The 20,658-nt window shown below is 33.8% G+C and overlaps 1 protein-coding gene and 1 long non-coding RNA gene across 8 annotated transcripts in view; one reads left to right on the top strand and one right to left on the bottom strand.

Annotated features, from left to right (window-relative positions):
- The window catches only part of Atp11b (ATPase phospholipid transporting 11B (putative)), a 90,094-nt gene that overhangs the window by 42,506 nt on the left and 26,930 nt on the right, over positions 1 to 20,658 (top strand). For all 7 annotated transcript variants that reach the window (XR_012448012.1, XR_012448013.1, XM_074073675.1 and 4 more), the window contains exons 12-22: positions 561 to 758; positions 2,508 to 2,750; positions 3,419 to 3,594; positions 4,171 to 4,239; positions 5,817 to 5,890; positions 5,965 to 6,068; positions 8,901 to 9,082; positions 10,385 to 10,588; positions 14,912 to 15,065; positions 16,256 to 16,358; positions 19,427 to 19,572. Coding sequence is in view for 5 of the 7 variants with exons in the window: in XM_074073675.1 (XP_073929776.1) it covers positions 561 to 758; positions 2,508 to 2,750; positions 3,419 to 3,594; positions 4,171 to 4,239; positions 5,817 to 5,890; positions 5,965 to 6,068; positions 8,901 to 9,082; positions 10,385 to 10,588; positions 14,912 to 15,065; positions 16,256 to 16,358; positions 19,427 to 19,572 (1,653 nt within the window). In the remaining 2 variants the exon portion in view is untranslated. The remainder of the gene's footprint in view (positions 1 to 560; positions 759 to 2,507; positions 2,751 to 3,418; positions 3,595 to 4,170; positions 4,240 to 5,816; positions 5,891 to 5,964; positions 6,069 to 8,900; positions 9,083 to 10,384; positions 10,589 to 14,911; positions 15,066 to 16,255; positions 16,359 to 19,426; positions 19,573 to 20,658) is intronic.
- Positions 3,515 to 10,936, bottom strand: LOC141423282 (uncharacterized). The gene is made up of 3 exons (XR_012448014.1): positions 10,830 to 10,936; positions 7,902 to 7,981; positions 3,515 to 3,631 (listed from the first exon to the last, which is right to left on the bottom strand). It is a non-coding gene; the product is annotated as an uncharacterized lncRNA (long non-coding RNA).

Here is a 20,658-nt window from a genome sequence, read left to right as displayed (position 1 = left end):
AAGATATATTTGGATCTCAAGAGCCCACCAAGCAGATAAATTCAGAGTCCTGTTTTCAATGTCATAGGTACTTTATCTCTCGCAATGTATATTACTGTACTATTGAGGGAAGCTATTCCTAAAGAATCTGTACTTCAGGGTTTCAATTTCTAACAATTCTACCCTAGCAGTTATGCTAGACTGTTTTTAAGTTACACTTAATGTTTAGTTATCCGTGGTTTTAAAAAGTAGTAACACAATGGTTACATGTACTCCAGAGGGTGTAATTATAATTTTGCCTAAGGTGGTTTTAGTCAATACAGGGTGACTTTAGCTTCTGAAGAGTAATAAATTAAATTATTTGAATTTAACCTTTTCTTCCTTTACTTTGCTCAAGATTCTAAATAAACAGGAAACATGTTAAAAAAGAATTCAATAAAGAATTCAATTGATAATAGTCTTATCTCAGAATATAGCTAAGGATCTGTTTAGATGTAAAACTTTCTGATAGTTTTCTTCAGTAATATTGAAGAAATTCTCATGAATTTTCTCTTAACAAATATTCATTTCTTTTTTTCTAGATTCTGAGATTTATTTCTGATTTCCTTGCTTTTTTGGTACTCTACAATTTTATCATTCCAATTTCATTATATGTGACAGTTGAAATGCAGAAATTTCTTGGATCATTTTTTATTGGCTGGGATCTTGATCTCTATCATGAAGAATCAGGTCAAAAAGCTCAAGTCAATACTTCTGATCTGAATGAAGAGCTTGGACAGGTGAAAATCATCCTAATATTTTCTTTTTCTAATTTTTTTTAATCATTATATGTGCAGAGGCTAACAAAATATTACAAAGCTTATACCAAGAGCAGCTACCCTACTTGGCTCTACTCCTAATTTGTATTCTCATTTTTAAATCTTAAGCTCTTTCTTCCACTATTTATCAATATATTTCTACATGGTATTCTTTCTCAATTTAAAAATTTTAGACATTCTCTACTATGAAATATAGAGGCATAACTGAACACTACTCCTCCCACATACATACCTATGTTGTCTCTCTGAAACCCTTAGAATTTTTATATCACAATTTGGCATTTAATAAATACTTATTTACATTATGAATTTCAATACTGTCAAATACTCCCAATTCTTTATGTGTTCCTTGTAATATTATTATATTTCCTTTTTAAGTATCTTGTTTTCCCTAGAGTTAATTGCTCTGTTTTCTCATTTGCTCGATTTCTATAGCCCACAATCAAGGCTTCAGCAAATAATGCAGCAGCATCTCTGTATGTATTCAGTCATACCAGTTAATTCAGGATTTTCTTTCTGTTTTTCTCTCTCTCTCCTGCTCTCTGCTTTAATTTTTTTTTTCTGATTGGTTTTGTTTATGGTTTGTTTTGTTTTTTTTGAGATGGCCTTTGCTTTGCTGTCCAATCTAGAACTCCTGGAATCAAATGATCCTTCTTCCTCATCTTCCCAGTAGCCGTGACCATAGGCACATGCCACTGGCTCCAGCTGTATTATTATTTCTATGTCGCACGTGTTAAATTTACTATTCCCAACAATACAGACTTTAAAGTACATTTCTCACTGTTGAAATTTTTGTTTTCTTAATAAAATAAAAGTATTTAATTAATATGGTAGATTTCAGGGTTTTTTTTAAATGTTGAATCAATCTTGCATTCCTGAGATAAATCCCATATACTCGTGGTATAAAATCTTATTTCATAGTTTCTGGATATGAGATATATATATAAATGAATGATATTGGTCTGGTTTGTTGTTGTTTTTCCAGTGGTGGCTCCCTCCCATTTTAATGACTTCAGTCACCACTGTATTGATCAAATCATCTTCATAATCCTGGTTCTATCAAGACTTCACTATTATATCTTTCTCTATATGGACCTACTTTGTTTTAGGGTTAATTTTCTGGAATTTGTCTCCAAGAGTAATAAAATAACTAGTTTTACCTGCCTTTTAAAATAACTTCTTTTCTTTTAAATAATTATTTTTCACGATATTTGTTTCCTGCCTCAAGTTTCAATCCCCTTTGTCTATTGTGGACAACTCTCGCCTGTAACTTCTTGTGTTGCTCTCATTTTGTGTTTGTATTCCCTGCTCTGTACTATTTCTCCCGGCCCAGATACGCTTTCATTTTCTAGGTTATTAAGCATCCCTTCCTCCTCTGCTTTCATGATAATTCTTGAATCCTACTATTTAAAAAAACAAACAAAAAGCTTAATCAAGAGATAGAAATGAAGTTCTTTCACTACAGTCTCAGTCACCTGTACAAATGAAAATGTATCTAAAGATGCTATAAACTTCAAAGTGTACGTAGATTTAAAATGTTTTATGTTACCTTGCTTTGTTTCCTTGGTATCTATATTATTTTTGGATTATAAGAATCTCAGTGTTGGTATCTTAATATTATTAGGTCAACTAGACTTCAAGAGGAGAGAACTAGGTTTTGTTGTTCAACATAAGACCATAACACAAAAGATTTGTTTTCTTTCTCTCTAGGTGGAATATGTGTTTACAGATAAAACTGGAACACTTACAGAAAATGAGATGCAGTTTCGGGAATGTTCAATTAATGGCATGAAATACCAAGAAATCAATGGTAGGCTCGTGCCTGAAGGACCAACACCAGACTCCTCAGAAGGAAATTTAACTTACCTTAGTAGTTCATCCCATCTTAACAACTTATCCCATCTAACAACCAGTTCCTCTTTTAGAACCAGTCCTGAAAATGAAACTGAACTAGTAAGCAATTTTTTAATTAATAAATAATTTTGTGTTAATTCTCTTCGATGCTGGAAGGGTTATAGGGGAAATGTTCTGTCAGTGGAGCCAGGAATATGTATTTGAAATACATATCTTTGAATCAGCACCACAAAGTATCATCCTAAGAATTTGTAGTTACAACCCAATTTAACCTGTTACTTACTATGTGTCTGTTTTAGCTCTTCAGGCACTTAAATGCAACTGAGCTAAGAAAAGCTATTACAAGTTAGGTGTAGTGGTGCATGCCTGTAATTCTAGCACTTGGGATGCTGAGGCACAGGGATTGTGAGTTCTAAGCCAGTCTGGGCTACATAGCAAAACCTGTCTCAGAAAAAAGAAAAGCTATTACTGCCTTGAAGTAAAAGAAAAAAACTTCAGTGAGAAATAGAGCTTGAAGTTATGACTAATTGAGACCTCACTTTCTTCAGAAAAACTTTTTTACCTGCAGTTTGAAAATTTGAAAAATTTTCTACCTACTTTCTAAAAAGATACAGATACATTCAAGGTGTGTGACACCCACTTTCTGAAGTGAGAAGCGGCCAGCTACTATTCATGCAGTCTGGGATGCAGCACGCTTAGAATTCTTTGTCTGGTTTCCTAAAAGGTACTTAGGAATGGTGCTATTACCATGAGTATTGTCTCCACAGATTGAAGAGCATGACCTCTTCTTTAAAGCAGTCAGTCTCTGCCACACTGTTCAAATCAGCAATGTTCAACCTGATGGCATTGGCGATGGTCCATGGCAGTCCAACCTGGCACCCTCCCAGTTGGAGTATTATGCATCTTCGCCAGATGAAAAGGCTCTAGTGGAAGCTGCTGCAAGGTAACTTGGTCTGATTTCCTAATACTCAGAAAACGCCCTTTAAGTAAATGTTAGAATATTAGAGAACCATCATTTAAATTTTATAAATTCATCATTTTTAAGTTTTTCATGATCTCTAAAAATCTGGGTAGCATAAAACGTGTAATAAAAGTTGTGAAAAATAATTGCATTTGTATTGGACCTAATCTGACTCTTAAAGTTCTTGAAAGTAAGAATATATTATTCAAAACCCAGGTATGGTAGCATATACCTCTAATCCCAGCTACCTGGGAGGTATAAGTGAGAGAATCTCAGTCCAAGACTGGCCCAGGCAAAAGTATAAGACTCTGTCAAAAACAGACTAAAATAAAAAGGGCTGGAGGGTATGGGGCATGGCTTAAGTTGTAGAGCACTTGCCTAATAAGTGTGAGGCCCTGAGCTCAAACCCCAGTACCACCAAAGATAATAATAATATATTACTCAAATGAAATATTTTTAAAACATAAATGTTTTCAGTCAAGCTGTTATAATTGGCATATTGTGAAATGCAAATACCATCCCTTAAACCTCGTATTTCTTTGTTGTTTTATTCTGTAGAATTGGCATTGTGTTTATTGGCAATTCTGAAGAAACTATGGAAGTTAAAATACTTGGAAAACTGGAACGGTAATTTTTTTATATATATTATGATATTCTCTATATTAAGTATATAGTGTAGAACAGGGATCAGTAAACTATGGCCCACAACCAAAGAGACTTCTGTCTCTTTATTACAGCCAGTAAACTGTGTTACATTTTTAAGGATTGCTTTAAAAAAAAAAAGAAAGAAAGAAAGAAGATAGAGCAGATAAGATGGCATATAAAGCCTAAGATACTATATTGCTTTTTACAGAAAACATTTTCAGACCTCTGCTATAGAATGATATCAGTATTAGCCAGGCATGGTAGCGCATGCCTATAATCCCAGCTATGAGAGAGGTGGGGGTAAGAGACTGGTACACACAAAAGCAAAAGACCCTATAAGAAATGAGTTGAAACCGAAAGAGCTGGGGATGTGGCTCAAGTGGTAGAGCACGTCCCTAGCAAGTGTGAGGCCCTAAGTTCAATACCCAGAACTGGGGGTGGAATGGGAGGGAGTCAATATTACATTGTCTCTCATCACAGTTATAACAGTATTCTGCTCAGAATTCCTCATCTGTATTTTAGTTAACTGATTCCTGAATTTATTTATGTGTTTACTTTTAAACAGTCTTGAGGTTGGGATTTTTAGATTATTAACTCACCAAATAAAGAAAAAGTTTTCTTTATTTTGTTTTGCTCATTTGATTTGGTTTGGTTTTTGCAGCAAACTGGGGAGCAAACCCAAGACCGCATGCATTCTAGGCAAAGGCTTTACCACTAAGCTGTACCCCAACCCAACTTTCCTTATATTTTCTGTGATTGTGTATTTGAACATTAACAGCAGTCTCTTTCCAGTATTTCCACTGTGATAAATTAGTTCAGACCTATTACACTTAACTATACTTTTTATAGTCTTATCAGGTAAGACTATGTCTCTCCATACTTTTTCACACTAAATAGGGTCTGTTCTTTACTTTCATATGGGAGCCTGTCTTGCTCATTTCATCAGATTACAAACTATCATTCAACTGAGTGTTTTTCTTTTGAGGTCTGAAAAGTACGCCATATTTACATCATTGTTTAAGATTCTTATGGAAGATATTTTAAGACACACCTCACCTCTCTGCACAAATGTTTTTCAGCTCCCAAGAGAGGCATTTGTGGTTTACATACATGCAGGTTCAGAATCCCTGTTGCGATGAGCCTCTAATACTACTGTGCATGTGTTGTATTTGTCAAATGTGTCAGAAGAGCGAAAAGGGTTAGAATTGGTTGTCTTTCTTAATGAGGAAAACATGGAGCTGGGCAGACCTGAGCTGCAGTCCTTGTTCTGTGCTTACAAGCTTATTTGACTTGAGGCAAGTCACTTAAACTTTCTAATAGTCCTCATCTGTACAAATGAGACAAGAGCCACTTTCTTGGCTTCTCATTGGAATTAAATTGACAAAAGGTATCTAAAGCACATTGATTTGGTAAGGATTCAAAGGCATTTCCTTCTATTTCAGTATTATTAATGACTCATAACACATCCTCACGAAAATGTAGTTGATTAGTTTCATATTTTAATAGTCACATATTGTTACTTTATGAAGTAAGGTTTTTGTCTTTCTTATATTCTTTAGGTACAAATTGCTCCATATTCTGGAATTTGATTCAGATCGTAGGAGAATGAGTGTAATTGTTCAAGCACCTTCAGGTAACCAATCTAAATTTTGATGAGTTGTTATTTACCTAGCATTAACAGCTTAGTAATTGATGTTGTCCTTTTAGGTGAGATGCTTTTATTTGCTAAAGGAGCTGAATCATCAATCCTCCCTAACTGTATAGGTGGGGAAATAGAAAAAACCAGAATTCATGTAGATGAATTTGCTTTGGTAAGTACAAACCTCTGATTTAAAAACCTGAAAGTTACATTTATGAAGGATTTGGGAGCTCCATTTTTTAAATAATTTATCCAAAATGTGAGGATTCTATAGTTCTGTTGCACTGTGTTGACTCAACATTCTTTATCTAAAAACTAATTTTTAGTGTGCTAAAAGGTAAATCTTCAAACCTATTACAGCTTCTTGCCTGCAAGTACCACTCAAACTATGCTATTTCAAAAAGAGGGTTGAGGGCTGGAGATATAACTCAGCAGTACAGCATTTGCCTTGCATGGACATGGCTTTGGATTCTATCAATAAACAACACACACACACACAAACACACACACACACACACACACAGTTTTTCCAGGTAAAATGGTGTATGCTTGTAGCTGCAGCTACTGCAGAAACTAAGGCAAGAGGATGGCTTGAGCTTAGAAGTTCAAGAACAGCCAGAACAACGTATACTTTGACTCAAGGCAAAAAACAAAATGCCAAAAAAGTTGGATCGGGGTGTGTGGCTCAGTGGTAAAGAACACATTGAGCATGCGCAATGCCCTGGGTTCACTCTACAGAAGAGGAACTTGCTAAAAGAATATAAGGGGGCTAGAGGTGTGGCTAAAGCCTGCTTTGCAAGCATGAAGCCCTGAGTTCAAACCCCAGTTCTACCAAAAAACATACATTTTGGTTTTATATATTTTTTCATGTATCTGTATGGAAATTTCAAGAATGTAAAGAAATTAGATTCCTCGTACATTGCTGGTAGAATTACAAGTGGTATAACCACTTTGGAAAAGCAGTTTGGCAATTCTTTAAAAGATAAACAAGCCAGGAGGCAGTGACTCATGCCTGTAGTCCTAGGAGGAGCTGGTGACTCATGCTAAGTCCTACTTAGGAGGCAACTATCAGGAGGATCATGGTTCAAAGCCAGCCCGGGCAAATAGTTCATGAGACCCTATCTCAAAACTAACCATTACACAAAGGGCTGGCTGAGTGGTCAAGGTGAAGGCCCTGAGTTCAAGCCCCAGTACCACAAAAAAAAAGATAAAGTTTTTATATGACTCAGCAGTTCCACTGCTGGGTATAAGAGAATTGAAAGCATATGTCCACACAAAATCTTATGTGTGATTGTTCATAAACAGCATTATTCCTGAGCTGGGCACTGGTAGCTTACACCTGTAATTCTAGCTACTTGCAAGGCTAAGATTGGGAGGATTATGGTTCGAGGCCAGCCTGGGCAAATAGTTCTCAAGACCTTATCTCCAAAATAACCAAAGCAAAATGGACTGGAAATGGCTCAAGCGATAGAGCACATGCTTTGCAGGCATGAAGCCCTGAGTTCAAACTCCAGTCCCACAGGGAAAAAAAAAAAAAGAGTGATATATTCACAAAATATTAGCCATTAAAAGGAATAAAGTACTGGTACATACCACAACATGGACCTTAAAAAGATTGCTGAGTGGAAGAAGCCATTCACAAAAGGCCATGTATTACATTTATCTGAATGCCCAGAATAGGCAGATTTGTAGAAGAAGGAGGCAGATTAGTGGGTTGCCAGGGGCTAGAGGAAAGAGAGAGCAATGGGTATGGGATTCCCTTAGAGGGTGATGAAATATTCTGGAATTAGACAGCAGTGATGATTGCACAACTTTGTGAATATACTAAAAACCACTGATTTGTACTCATTTTTAATATGAGGGTGAATTCTATGTAATGTGATCTATATTTCTTACTACAAAGAAAAGAAAATAGAGGAATTTTATGAAAACAAAAAGCCATAATTCACGATCTGTCATTTTTGGTATTTTTGTAAATATATGCTCTGTATTCATCTCAGCTTACCTGTCTCTTTCACTGGTTTATGATTTCTTTTCCTCCACTATTTGTCCTGATTGCTTATGATCCTCTACTCCCCATAATACCTGTAAAAGCAAAGATATTGTTACTCCATGCCACTGTTTTAATATCCAGAATAGCACTGGACATAGTTGTGCTCAACAAGTATTTGTTGTGAAATAAATTAATTAGATCATATATTAATAACTGATGGCCACTTATTTATGAGAAAGTGTTATTTGTAGGTGTCAGTCATATATAAATCAGAAAATGCCAATATTTTTAAATCTGCTAATTATCTTTTTTTTTTTTTTTTTCAAAATCTACCCTTTCCAAGTTCTATTGTTAGAACATTTAATAGGGGTTTTTCTGAGGAAACTATACAGCAGAAAAGGAAGTTGATGAGCCTGTAGATTTGGATACCAACTTTCAAAGATTTTAAAATATTGAGCCTAATACAATCACATAATTAAATATAAATTCCTAAGTTTTAGTAATTCCAATTCACTGATGATATTATTCAAAATCATTTACTTTTATAGAGCCAAAAAATAGTTTATTTGAATTGCAAATTTTGTCATACATTGAACCCTCAGGAGATTGTTCTCGCCTTTGCTTATAAAAATAAATCTTATAAAATTGGTAAAAGTGGATTTATAAGTTAAAAGAGGTAAGTAGAAGTTGGTGCTGGCTCTCTCTTGACAACCTTAAAGATTGTACTTTCTGGCATTCAGTGTAATTGTTTTAAAACCACAAATAAGATAACTCGAATCATTAGAGTTTCGGAACATTTCACTTGTTTCCTGTCACTAAATGATAGTGCTTTTTCTAACATTTGTAATTAATTTTTTGGTAACGAGGCCTGTAGGGTTTATTTTGGTTTGTTCTGTTGTTATTGTTCTTGCACTGCTAAGGGCTGAACCCAGAGTCCTCAGTTCATTTCAGTAGTTTTTTTCATTAGTTGTTTGTGTTCGGTTTTTGTCTTTAATTTTTTGTTTGTTTCAGAAAGGACTACGAACTCTGTGTATGGCCTACAGACAATTTACACCTAAAGAGTATGAAGAAATAGATAAACGCCTATTTGAAGCTAGGACTGCCTTGCAGCAACGGGAAGAGAAATTGGCTAACGTTTTCCATTTCATAGAGAAAGACCTGATATTACTTGGAGCTACAGCAGTAGAAGATAGGTAAGAATCAAAGTTATCAATATCATTTTTCTCTCATAAGAATATTTTTAGTTAACTGTCTGTAATATGTGAAATAAGTTTTATTTATTAGCATCCTAAAATATATTTAAACTTAAAATGAGAACTAAAGCCTTAATTTTTTTCCCAGTTGGCATCTACTGTTTTGTTCTAGTTAGATATTTAAAGTAGATGAAAGAAATCAATTATGTGAAGATTCTCCCAAGAGCCTTAAATTTTTAGACTATGCCTTAGTTAGTGTGCCATACAAAGACATTGAACATCTGCTAAATTCTCCAGCCTCTCCTCCCACCACTGTCCACTTCTACTTTATTTTTCAGTGAGACCACATTAACTGTAGTTCTCCTCACACACCAGCTAAAGTTAAAACTATTTTGTTTTCTGCTTTTGTTTCTTGGCAAGGCTGTGACTTCTACATGATTCTTTCCTTCCCTATCAATAGATCTGTGAATACCTATTCATAAAATATAACTCAGATATTAATCCCACTCAAGGAAAACCTTTCCTGATAAGTAACAGATATGAAGACTCTGTGTTTTATAGATAGTTGTATTGTTGTTCTTGAGGTACTAAATTATAATTATTTAATGATTTTCTCTTCCGTCCTATGAGTTATTTCTTCTAGTACATTTATTGTCTTTGTTCCCCAGCATTTATTTCAATCTTGAATTAAATTGAGTGCTGTGAGTTAAATTGCTTTCTACAAATTAAGCCTGTTGTTTTCTTGTATCCCTTAGATCTAAGGGCGTTAGCATATTTTTTATTCTAGGTTTTGTTTTTTTTTTTTCACTTGTCCTCATGACAAGAGGTTTCTTAGACTCACCTGAAATTATGTAGTCTGTTTTCCACAGTCTCATTTTTTAATTATAAGAGTGATTTGATAGATTTTTCTTTTCTTACAGAGAGAAAGAGAAAGAAATCTCCTTTGATTTGAAATTTAAGACTTCCAAGGTACTAGGGATTACAGCTCAGTGGCATAGCTAATGTGTATGAGGCCCTGGATCTAATCAAATAGTTGATGAAGACCACCAAGGTCTAATAAAAAACAAATCACTTTTGAAGATAAGCTCTTAAAACGAGAAGTTGTGTATTTAAATTGATTAGTTTTGCGTAAACATGTCATCAGTTTATTATTATTTATTCCCTAAAGGGAGAAAATTTCAGTTACATTGATATACTTTAACATTCCTAGGTCAAGTCCAGACTTTACATAACTATAGTTTTTATGTAACATACAATCAGAAAAGTATTTTCTTCAGCCATTTTTATTTCTTTTATTTTCAGACTACAAGACAAAGTTCGAGAAACTATTGAAGCATTGAGAATGGCTGGTATCAAAGTGTGGGTACTTACTGGAGATAAACATGAAACAGCTGTTAGTGTGAGTTTGTCATGTGGACATTTTCATAGAACCATGAATATCCTTGAACTTATAAACCAGAAATCAGACAACGAATGTGCTGAACAATTGACGCAGCTTGCCAGAAGGTAAGATAATAGGTATCTGGATTGTGCAGTTCCAAGGTCAACAAACTTTAGCCCAAGAGTCAGAAACAACCCACTGTCGCAGCCTATCTTTTATAGCCCCTGAGCTAAAAGCCATTTTTACATTTTTTGATAGGTGAAAAATAATCTAAAGAAGAATGCTAAATGGTGTGGAAATTACATAAGAGTGAGATTTCAGTGCCAATAAGTTTGATTAGAACTCAAACACATAAATTTGTCTTACCTGTTACCAGTGATTGCTTCACCACTCCAGTGTCTGAGTTGAGTATTTGCAGTAGAGACCATATGAAGTCCTCTCATCACTTCACACTCTGTTTGGCATGGCACAGATCACAGTGACACAGTCACAATCTAATTATGTTTTGAGTGCCATTCATACCACCATGCTTTGTCATGACAAAACAAGAAAAGAAAAAATGGACTTTAATATCACAATTTTAAGGCATAGTTGAGTGGCATGACTTTATTATTGAACTGCATGGCAAAGCATATTTATTATGTGTTGATATTTTACCTGTGCCACCTGTTTGAAAAGTCACTATCAAAGTTGAATTCTAAAATCTTAACAGTAGAGTTCTATTGTATTGAAATATAAAAACAAAAAAATGTTCATTCTTATTGTTAGTGGACCACTATAATAAATTTTTAATGTACTCTATTATTACTATATGTTTAGTTTAGTCAATGGAAATTTTGTTAAAATTTATTTTCTCTCTCACTATATAAGTACCTGTGTAACATCTTCAGTTTTGTCTTTTGGCTCACAGCCCAAAACTAAAATAATTGGTACCTGGCCATATACCGAAAACATTTGCTAACCCTTAATGTAGATCACATGGCCACACTGGAAAATTAGTCTGCATTTTAGTTTTCAAAAATTATTTCATAAGAATTTATACTCGGAATTCTGTCTTTTTTTTTTTGTAAATCTATAAGCAAGTGAGATTCATTTGTGTGCCCCCATTTAACACAGTCTCATTTTTCATAATGAATTAAGGAGTGCTTTAGTGTGACCATCAGGGCTGGTTCTATATAGGTGTGTGAGGTTTCCTATAGGAACCTTGTGATGCTAACCTAGAAATAAAAGTCCAAAAAGACAAAGCCATAATTGTTAGCGTATTCAGTGCTTTATTTATGCTTGATATATAAGCATTGCTATGGTGCTAAAGTCTAGAGCTCATCGAAGACAATCTTTTTAAAGATAGTGTATTCTTAAAACAGTATAATTGCAAAAAGGATCTTTGCTTGAGTATAAAACGCAGTTGATCTAGGTAATTATGTTTTGGGAGCAGTGTCAACACCATTGTGGCTACTTAACATTTAAATACTACAGTGTCAAGAACAAAATAATTATGTAAGCCTTCTAAAATATTTTTCTTGATTATAAAAGTAATAAACGGCTACTTGAAAAGTACTGGAAATTATATTACAGTGGTTAATGGCATAATACAATCGTGTAAAGATTATTATTTGTATCTTAGCATATTTTCTTTAAAGTCTTCTATATATGTGCTCTTAATAAATGTGTTATAGTTATTAGTAGTGTTCATTTCTCTTTTCGTTATATTGTAAAGTAGAAAAAAATACCCTTAAAGTGAATTTTAGGTTTTCTGTCTTTGTATGTACTGCTATAACAAAATACCTGAGACTGGGTAGTTTGTAAAGAACAGAAGTTAATATCTTAAGTTCTAGAAGCTGGGAAGTCCAAGATCAAGGTGCCAGCAGATTGCACAGTGAGGACTGCTCCTTGCTTCCAAGATGGTGCCTTATTGGGGTGAATGCTGTTGGACAAAGAACAAAAGAGGCAAACTTTATGTGAAGCCTCTTTCATCAGGGCAGCAACCCATAGGGCATAGCTCTTATGACTTAATCAGTAAAGGCCTCTCAGTACCACCAGAATGAGATTAAGTTTCGATGTGAATTTTGGAGGTGACAAACCATAGCACTTGATATGTGAAATTTATTTTAGAGAAATTACATGTTTTTAGAGGAATACATTTTCTGAGACAGCTACACAAGTCAATAGGATTTGGATTTATAGGCACTGAAGAAGTATGTGTTCTACAAATCTTAATTTGAGTGGAAGCTTTAGTTTACATATCCATTCCTTAATAAGCATACATTGTCTCCTATGTAGGTGTTTGGAACACAGTCATTTAAAGTGTGGTGCTTCCTCTCAAATACTGCATATAGGGAAGACAGGTAAATACTTGGTCATAGACCTATCACAATGAATGGTAACAGACCAAGAACAAGCTGGGGAGGACAGAAGAGAGAAGCTTAGCCTAGGCCAGGGGCATCAGGGAGAGTTCTAGAAGAACTGATAATCACAGGGTCATCAAGGAGGAAAGGGCAGTGGTTGCAAAGTCCCAGTTAAGGAGTTGATAGGAAAATATGGACAGCGAATGTGTAATAAGTGGGAGAGTAAATGGGAGCAGTGAGATACAGAGCCAATGCTGCTGTGCTGCTGCTGTGCTAGAACTCTTAATTTATTTATTTATTTATTGGTGATACTGAGTTTTGAACTCTGGGCTTTGTGCTTGCCAAGCATGCACACTGCCACTTGAGCCATGCCTTTAGGCTTTTGGCTATTTTTTTAGACAGGGTCTCAGTTTTTGCCCAGAATGTGACCCTCCCACATATGCCTCCCAAGTAGCTGGGATTTAAGATGTTAACCCCACACCCAGTTCGTTTGTTTAGATGGGGTTTTGCTAACTTTTTTGCCTGGGTGAGCCTTAAACTACCATCTTCCCAATCTCTACTTTTGAGTAACTGGGACTAAAGACAGGAGTCACCATACCTGGCCTCCATGTTTCTTAAATATCCCATAGATTGTGCTCATATGATGATTTATGAAGCATGTGCAGCGCAAAACCAAATTTATTTTCCACTTTAGGCTGATCATATCTCTGAGGCATGTCGCTCTGTGAGTGTTCAGGATGGGCTGAGGACACTGACAACAGTACAAGTTTTCTAAATGGGGAAGAAAACCTGTCAGTGTAGGTGATTTCACTTACTGGAGATGCAGATAAAGAAGAAAAACACATTTTAAAATTTTTCAAGCTAGAAAGTGAATTGCTTACTACTTACTAGCAAGAGTGTAACACAATAGTGATCAGGCATGCCATGACATTTTTTTTCTACTATAAAACTAAAGTCTGTCAATGTATGTTTAGCTTTCATAGTTTATTGCTCATTTATAGCTGCCTCACTTACCATTTTAAAATGGAGGGCTGTTTCTCAGTAGCAGCCTGTGAATTTGCAATAATTCCTTTATGGCATAGACAATACTGGACTACCTTAAATGCTGACTTTCAACAACATAAAAGGAGCTTGCACCAGAAGAGATCTTTGTACCACTTCCTCCATCCAGAAGGCCTTATTATCAAAGAGACACTGGGGGAAAATGGTTGAACCAAATAGCATGCTTAGTGATGTGCTGATTCACATACAGGGGTAAGCTCTTTGTCACTTCCTGGCAACAGTTTATCCAGCTGCCAGTAAGCAGACCATACTTTTAGTAGCACTTATTTCATATATACCCATAAATGGGATATAATTCAATTTCTACTATAGCAATTTATCTGAGGTTACAATCTAATAAAGGGCTTAATATCAAGAGACTATACCAGTTCTTTCATTCCTATTCTTCCTACATATGTAATCTAGCTCATAAGTGTTCCTGAACATTCTTGATTTCATATGATTTTTTTAAGGTTAGGATTTACTAAATGGATAAATAATAATGTTTCTATTTTTGTAAGAATATTTATTTTCATGGTTAATCTCTCAAATATGTGTTACCATTCACACTTTAGAAAATAAAGTTATTATATCTGTATATCACTTCATTGTAAAATCAGGTATCATCTCTTACACCCGTCATATCAGTGACTCCCAGTTCTGCTTTTATGAACTTTCAGGTAACACAACTGAATTTATTCCCTAACATATCAGTCTTATAAAGTCTGTGGTTGGAAGTATCCACCTTTCAGTGAAACTCTTATTCTATGAGTGTGAACTATATGGCTTCAAAGTGTCTTACAAGCCAGGTGTGGTGGTACACACCTGTTATAGTCCCAGCTACTCTTGAGGCAGAGCAGGGGGATCACAAGTTTGAGGGTAGCCCAGGAAAAGTTAAAGAGACCCTATCTCAAAAACAAAATACAATACAAAAGAATTGAGGATATATGGCTCAGGTGGTAAAGTGCTTGCCTAGCATATCCTGTGTTCAATTCCCCAGTACTGTGCAAAAAAAAAAAAAAAAAGTATTTTTAAGAGGATGTAATTATTTTTCTCTTTTAGAATTACAGAAGATCATGTGATTCAGCATGGGTTGGTAGTGGATGGAACCAGCCTATCTCTTGCACTCAGGGAGCATGAAAAACTGTTTATGGAAGTTTGCAGAAATTGTTCAGCTGTATTATGCTGTCGTATGGCACCACTGCAGAAAGCAAAAGTATGTATATATTATAAAGATATTTAAATCTAAAATTATTCTTTAAGGTTAAATGCCTTACCTAGTTGCATTTGGTGGTATGCAGTATATGAATTTTACTAGGAATCAGTCACTTCCCCATATAGTGAATTGTAACCATGTACATTAGAATTTTGGGATTCTCAGAGTATTGATACTGACCTAGAAAAACTGTCTTGGATAGCAGTTTGTGCTCTTGCTGAAACACAAATTTGTGCTGTGATAGTTGACATAACCCAAATTAGTTACTTAGCTAGTTTAGAAAAGCAACCTAGGAAACTTGAATTCATCCACACCGTCAGGTGGTTGAACTCTGCGTATTCTTACATTCTTGTGAAGTGATCATTCTTTGTTATGAGTGGCTATCCAGGGCTAAATAGAACTTTAGTAAAAAAGTTGAAAAGCCAATTAATTGTAATGTATAGCTATATACAGGAAATACTTAAATTTTAGCCATCTGAAATTTTAGCTAACTTAATGGAAACATTTTTTGTAGTTCCACACTTGGAATTTGAGGTCTTAGATTGTATCCTTCACAAGTATTCTGATATTTTTCACATATAAATCTAATAAGTTAGGCGTCGAACTTTTTATCTTCATAGAATTTTGTTACATGCCTATATTTTAATTCATGTCCTCCAGTCTATAGAGATAAAAACTGGAGACCAAACAGAATTAATGCCTATGTTCTTTATAAAATTACATTCAAGAATTCCAAAGAAACCTGTTCTAATTTCACTGAATTTATATTGATTACCCTTTTTAGAACTTTAGATTTTGTTAGCTATAAGATAGGTGTCTTTCCTTTGTCTCAAAAACAATGATTTCTTGAGAAAGAAAATATTTTGTCTGACAGTTCAAAGTGCAGTTCTTTTATCTTAATCTCTTTTTCTTAGTCCTTTACAGTTTTAATATGTATTTTTAAAACTCTTCTCTTATAAAATTCAAACATAATACTCTATTTTGTTATGGCATTTCTGTAACACTTTCCTAAAATCTTAATGGAGATACTGCTCTAAGAAATAAGCCCTAATGCAGCTTGTTGTCTAATATAAAATTAAATCTTTTTTCCATTAATGTTCTTACTACAGTCATTTCAGATAGATGACGTTACACAAATATAAGAAAATAAAATTTTATCATGAAGAACTAATTTATTGTATGTCTTTCAGGTAATAAGACTGATAAAAATCTCACCTGAGAAGCCAATAACCTTGGCTGTGGGTGATGGCGCTAATGACGTAAGCATGATACAGGAAGCACATGTTGGCATAGGTGATTGATTTCTTTTTCTCCCTTGTTTTAAAGTTGGTGTAATTATTTGGTAGCTTTGAATTCTCCTTTTGTAGATTAAAATACAATATCAAATATGTGAATGAAAACTAAATGCAGTATGGAAATGTATCACAATGTACACCATAAAACACATATTATTCTTGAGCCCACTATAGGATATTTTAGTCAAAATTTTAAAAGGAAATGAATGCTACAATGGTAAATTTTATCTTTGCCCATTTTCCTTCATGATAAGAATACCTTTCTTATAACATTTTGTACCTTGTGAACTTTTTATACATTATTTTATCCCTTTTAAACTCTAAATTTATGATTTACATAGTTGCTGTATTTTAAATTCTTGTTATGGAATTACTATTATTTTGTTTGTAAAGGTAAAGATTCTGCAGTACATTTTGAAGACAAGTATAGAGATAAGAAATTATATCTAAGAGTAATAAAAACATAAACTCTCAAATAATTTTCTTAAATTATTTTCTACTTTTGCCTAAAATATTTATTGGATTCAGAACACTAATATTGTATTACTAATGATTAATTTAGTAATCATTTCCTATTTTAACATATTCTGACCTATCCCCCACTATTATTTTATTTTCAAATACAGAGCAAAAGGGAAAAGCATGGGTATGGGTTTTTTTTATTGCAAGATAAAATCTAAGAGTTAGAAGAGAGAATATCCCCTATTCAGGAATAGTCTTTATAATACCCTGTGTTGAGTAGTTATCAGGTCTGATATTTCCAATTTATCTCTCAAGTCAACTCCTTTTTCTTTGGGATAATTAGCTATTAATTTTGAAATTTTAATTTTCTAGTTCATATACTATTATTTTCCATAAATCTCCATAACAGTTTGATAACTTCCTATACCATGCATTAAGCATAGAAAACTTTATTTAGTGGCTCTCACCTGCAATCCCAACTACTCAGGAGGTACAGATTGGGAAGATCACTGTTGAACACCAGCCTGGGCAAAAAATTAGCAATACCTCATCTCAGTTGATAAGGTGGACATGATGTTGTATACCTGTCATCCCAGCCATGAGGGAGGTGTAAATAGAAGGATGATCGTAGTCTAGGCCAGCCCTGCCAAAAATGCAAGACCCTATTCAAAAAACAGCTGTAAGCAAAAAGGCCTGAGGGATACGGGTCAAGTGGTAGAGCTTGCCTCATAAGTGCAGGGCTCTGAGTTCAATCCCCAGCACTGCCAAAAAAAACTACAAAAAAAAAAAAACTTTATTTAATAGTATATAACAAAGGAAATATTTCTAATAGATAAGGAAAAACATTGTTCAATAAGCAATTTTTATAAAACTAATTATTTTTAAAAATTGGATCACTTTCCAATACTTACAATAAAACAAATTCCAGATGGATTAAGGATTTAAATAATTTTTAAAGACCCTGAGAGGTAACTGAAGAAAATTTCATGAATAATCCTGCTATTTGAGTTGTGGAAAGATCTTTTGAGTATAACACCAAACCAAGGAACCATAGTTAACTATAGGAAAAAGATTAGTATGTGTGGCAGAGTTACAGACTCCCCAAAGGCAAATTTTAAAGACACATTAGTAAAGAGTACCTTCAAAATATATGATAAAATTTTAATATTCCTAATATATGAAGTCTTAATAACTTAATAAAAATAAGAAAAACACTACAGTAGAAATATGCAGAAGGATACACACTATCAGTTGTCACAAAATGAGAAATCTAAGTATGAAGTAAGTGTTCATTCTCTCTTAACAATCAAAACATGTAAGTGAAAATTGTCTATGAGATTGGCAACAACTATAAGGACTGATAAACATAGATTTGGCAAAGATAAATTAACAGATGATCTTATACAATGTTAGGAGGTAAATTGGTGCATCTTTCATTATTACGCATAATAAAAATGTAACTGAGTGCCTACTGACCCTCCACTTATGCACCCAGGAATTTCTTCAGAAAATAATTGAATTTGCTGATAAAGATCCATGTTATAGCCAGGCATGGTGTAGAATCTCGAGTTCAGGCCAGCATGAACTGCATAACAAGAGCCATTCTCTAAAAAGTTAAAAACAAAAAAGATATGCATTATAAACAATGGCCATATCTATTAAATGCAGGTTACAAAAAAAAATCTTCTTTTCAAATGCAGTTTTTCAAATTAAATATACACAGACCATGTAGAAAGAAATTCTAGGAGGATATAGATTTAAAACAGCAGTTTTTTTCTACGTGTTAGGAATGTAGATGATTTTCTCTGCCTTTATGAATATTTTGATCCTTTTCTGGCAAAAAAGATTTAATTTTGAAAATAATTTTTAAAAGAGTCTTTCAGAATGACAAAAACAGACTTGGCAATAATTCTTACTCTTAAAACTTAAAGGAGTTTTGTAACCTAAAAAATTGTAACCTAAAAAATAGTACTTACGTTTTCCAGATAAAATAATATTGATTTCAGATTGTATGCTTTTCTTTTTTTTCCAATTTATATATTTCAAACATATTTTTTCATTTATTTTTTGTGGTATTGGGGTTTGAACTCAGGGCCTGTGATTGATAGACTGGTGCTTTACCACTTGAGCCACTCTCCCAGCCCTTACATTTTTTCATTTAAAAAGCATAGTTTGACTTATCCTTGATCTGACAGTTTTTAAAAAATTGAATATACTTTATTTTTGCTAGGTTTATTCAGTTTGAATATTTTTATACTTACTGGAACTAGTGAATTTAAAGCTGACTTATTGCATCTGTCCCTCAGAAGTTTATTAACTGATGCAATAATTAATACCTCTGATAGATCCTGAACTTTTATTTTTATATCTATGTTATTTTCTAAATCCTTAAAAATTAGTGCTACATGTCTGGTATATATTATAACTTTACATTAAACACTTAAGTAGAACAGTCTTTTAGACAGTTGCTTACTGCTCTATGTTGGGATTTAGTCTAAGTCAGTCCAGTTACTGTAAACAGTTCAGATATTGACAGCTATATCATGAAAATTACATTTAAGAGTTATCATCAGTGAACATATGTTTTTATTTTCTTTGTTATAGGAATTATGGGTAAAGAAGGAAGACAAGCTGCAAGAAACAGTGACTATGCAATAGCTAGATTTAAATTCCTCTCCAAATTACTTTTTGTTCATGGTCATTTTTATTATATTAGAATAGCTACCCTTGTACAGTATTTTTTTTATAAGGTGAGTTTCTCAGGGATTTTTAGAATCTATTACTGATATAGTAACTTAAATTTTAAATTTAAGGAATGTTATAGCCATATAAATTATTCGTAAAAATAACCATGCTTTTGTAATAAATCTAATATATACTGACAATGCAAATTGCCTTGTCAGTTGCCTGGTGGGGTCACAGGTGGTAGAATTGACTGGAAAGGGATACAGAACTTTTGGGGAAAGTTCTCTAATTTTATGGTGATGTATAATTTGTCAAACACATCAAAATTTACACTTAAAATTGATGTTTTATTCTGTGCAAATTAGGCTACAATAAATTTTATTTTCTTAACTTGTTTTGTCTTGAGCCAGTAATATGTTTTAATGGAACTCCAACATGATTGTTTGAAGCAGAGTTCCTTAATATTTTTTTCCCATGGATGGCCCTCCAGTAGACTAGTGAAATGTATGAACCTGTCAATATAGGGTTTTGATATGCGTAAAATAAAATAATGATTTTGAAATACTGTTCTATTTCTGGACCCTTTGGGAGAATGTGGGAATCTGTAAAACCCATGTTAAGAGTCCCTCCTGGGACTGGCAGAGTGGCTCAAGTAGTAGAGCACCTGCCTAGCAAACATGAGACCCTGAGTTCAAATTTCAGTTCCACCAAAACAAAATAACAACAAAAAAGGAGTCTCTGCTATTAAGACATTTAATTATGGCAGAGTATTCTACATAGCATATGTTTCTGTAGTTAATAGTTACAAGCCAGTGAAAGAACACAAGTTACTTATTACTATAAGATGATGTGAAATTTTCTTCTAACTATCATAGCCCTAAAATTTAAGTGAATCTTACTTATGCTATATGTGAAAAGTATTGAATAAGAGTTCAAAGCTTGTAAAATTAAAATTATGTTATTCCTTGGCAGTGATGGGAGCTAAGAGTATTTTCATTGTGATACCTGGTCAGCTCCTAGGATGGTTCTAGACATTTTTTTTAAATAAAATGAGAATTCTACTTTCCCATTTTTATATGGACAAGTCCTAATGGAAAAATCACCTCCTTATTATAGCAACAGATTTCTGGACACTTTTTAAGAAAATTTTT

Source organism: Castor canadensis, chromosome 5 (assembly GCF_047511655.1).
Source record: "Castor canadensis chromosome 5, mCasCan1.hap1v2, whole genome shotgun sequence".
In the NCBI taxonomy this organism is placed as follows: domain Eukaryota; kingdom Metazoa; phylum Chordata; class Mammalia; order Rodentia; family Castoridae; genus Castor; species Castor canadensis.
The sequence above is the reverse complement of the archived record's forward strand: the minus strand, read 5'-3'. Positions and strand labels throughout refer to the sequence as shown.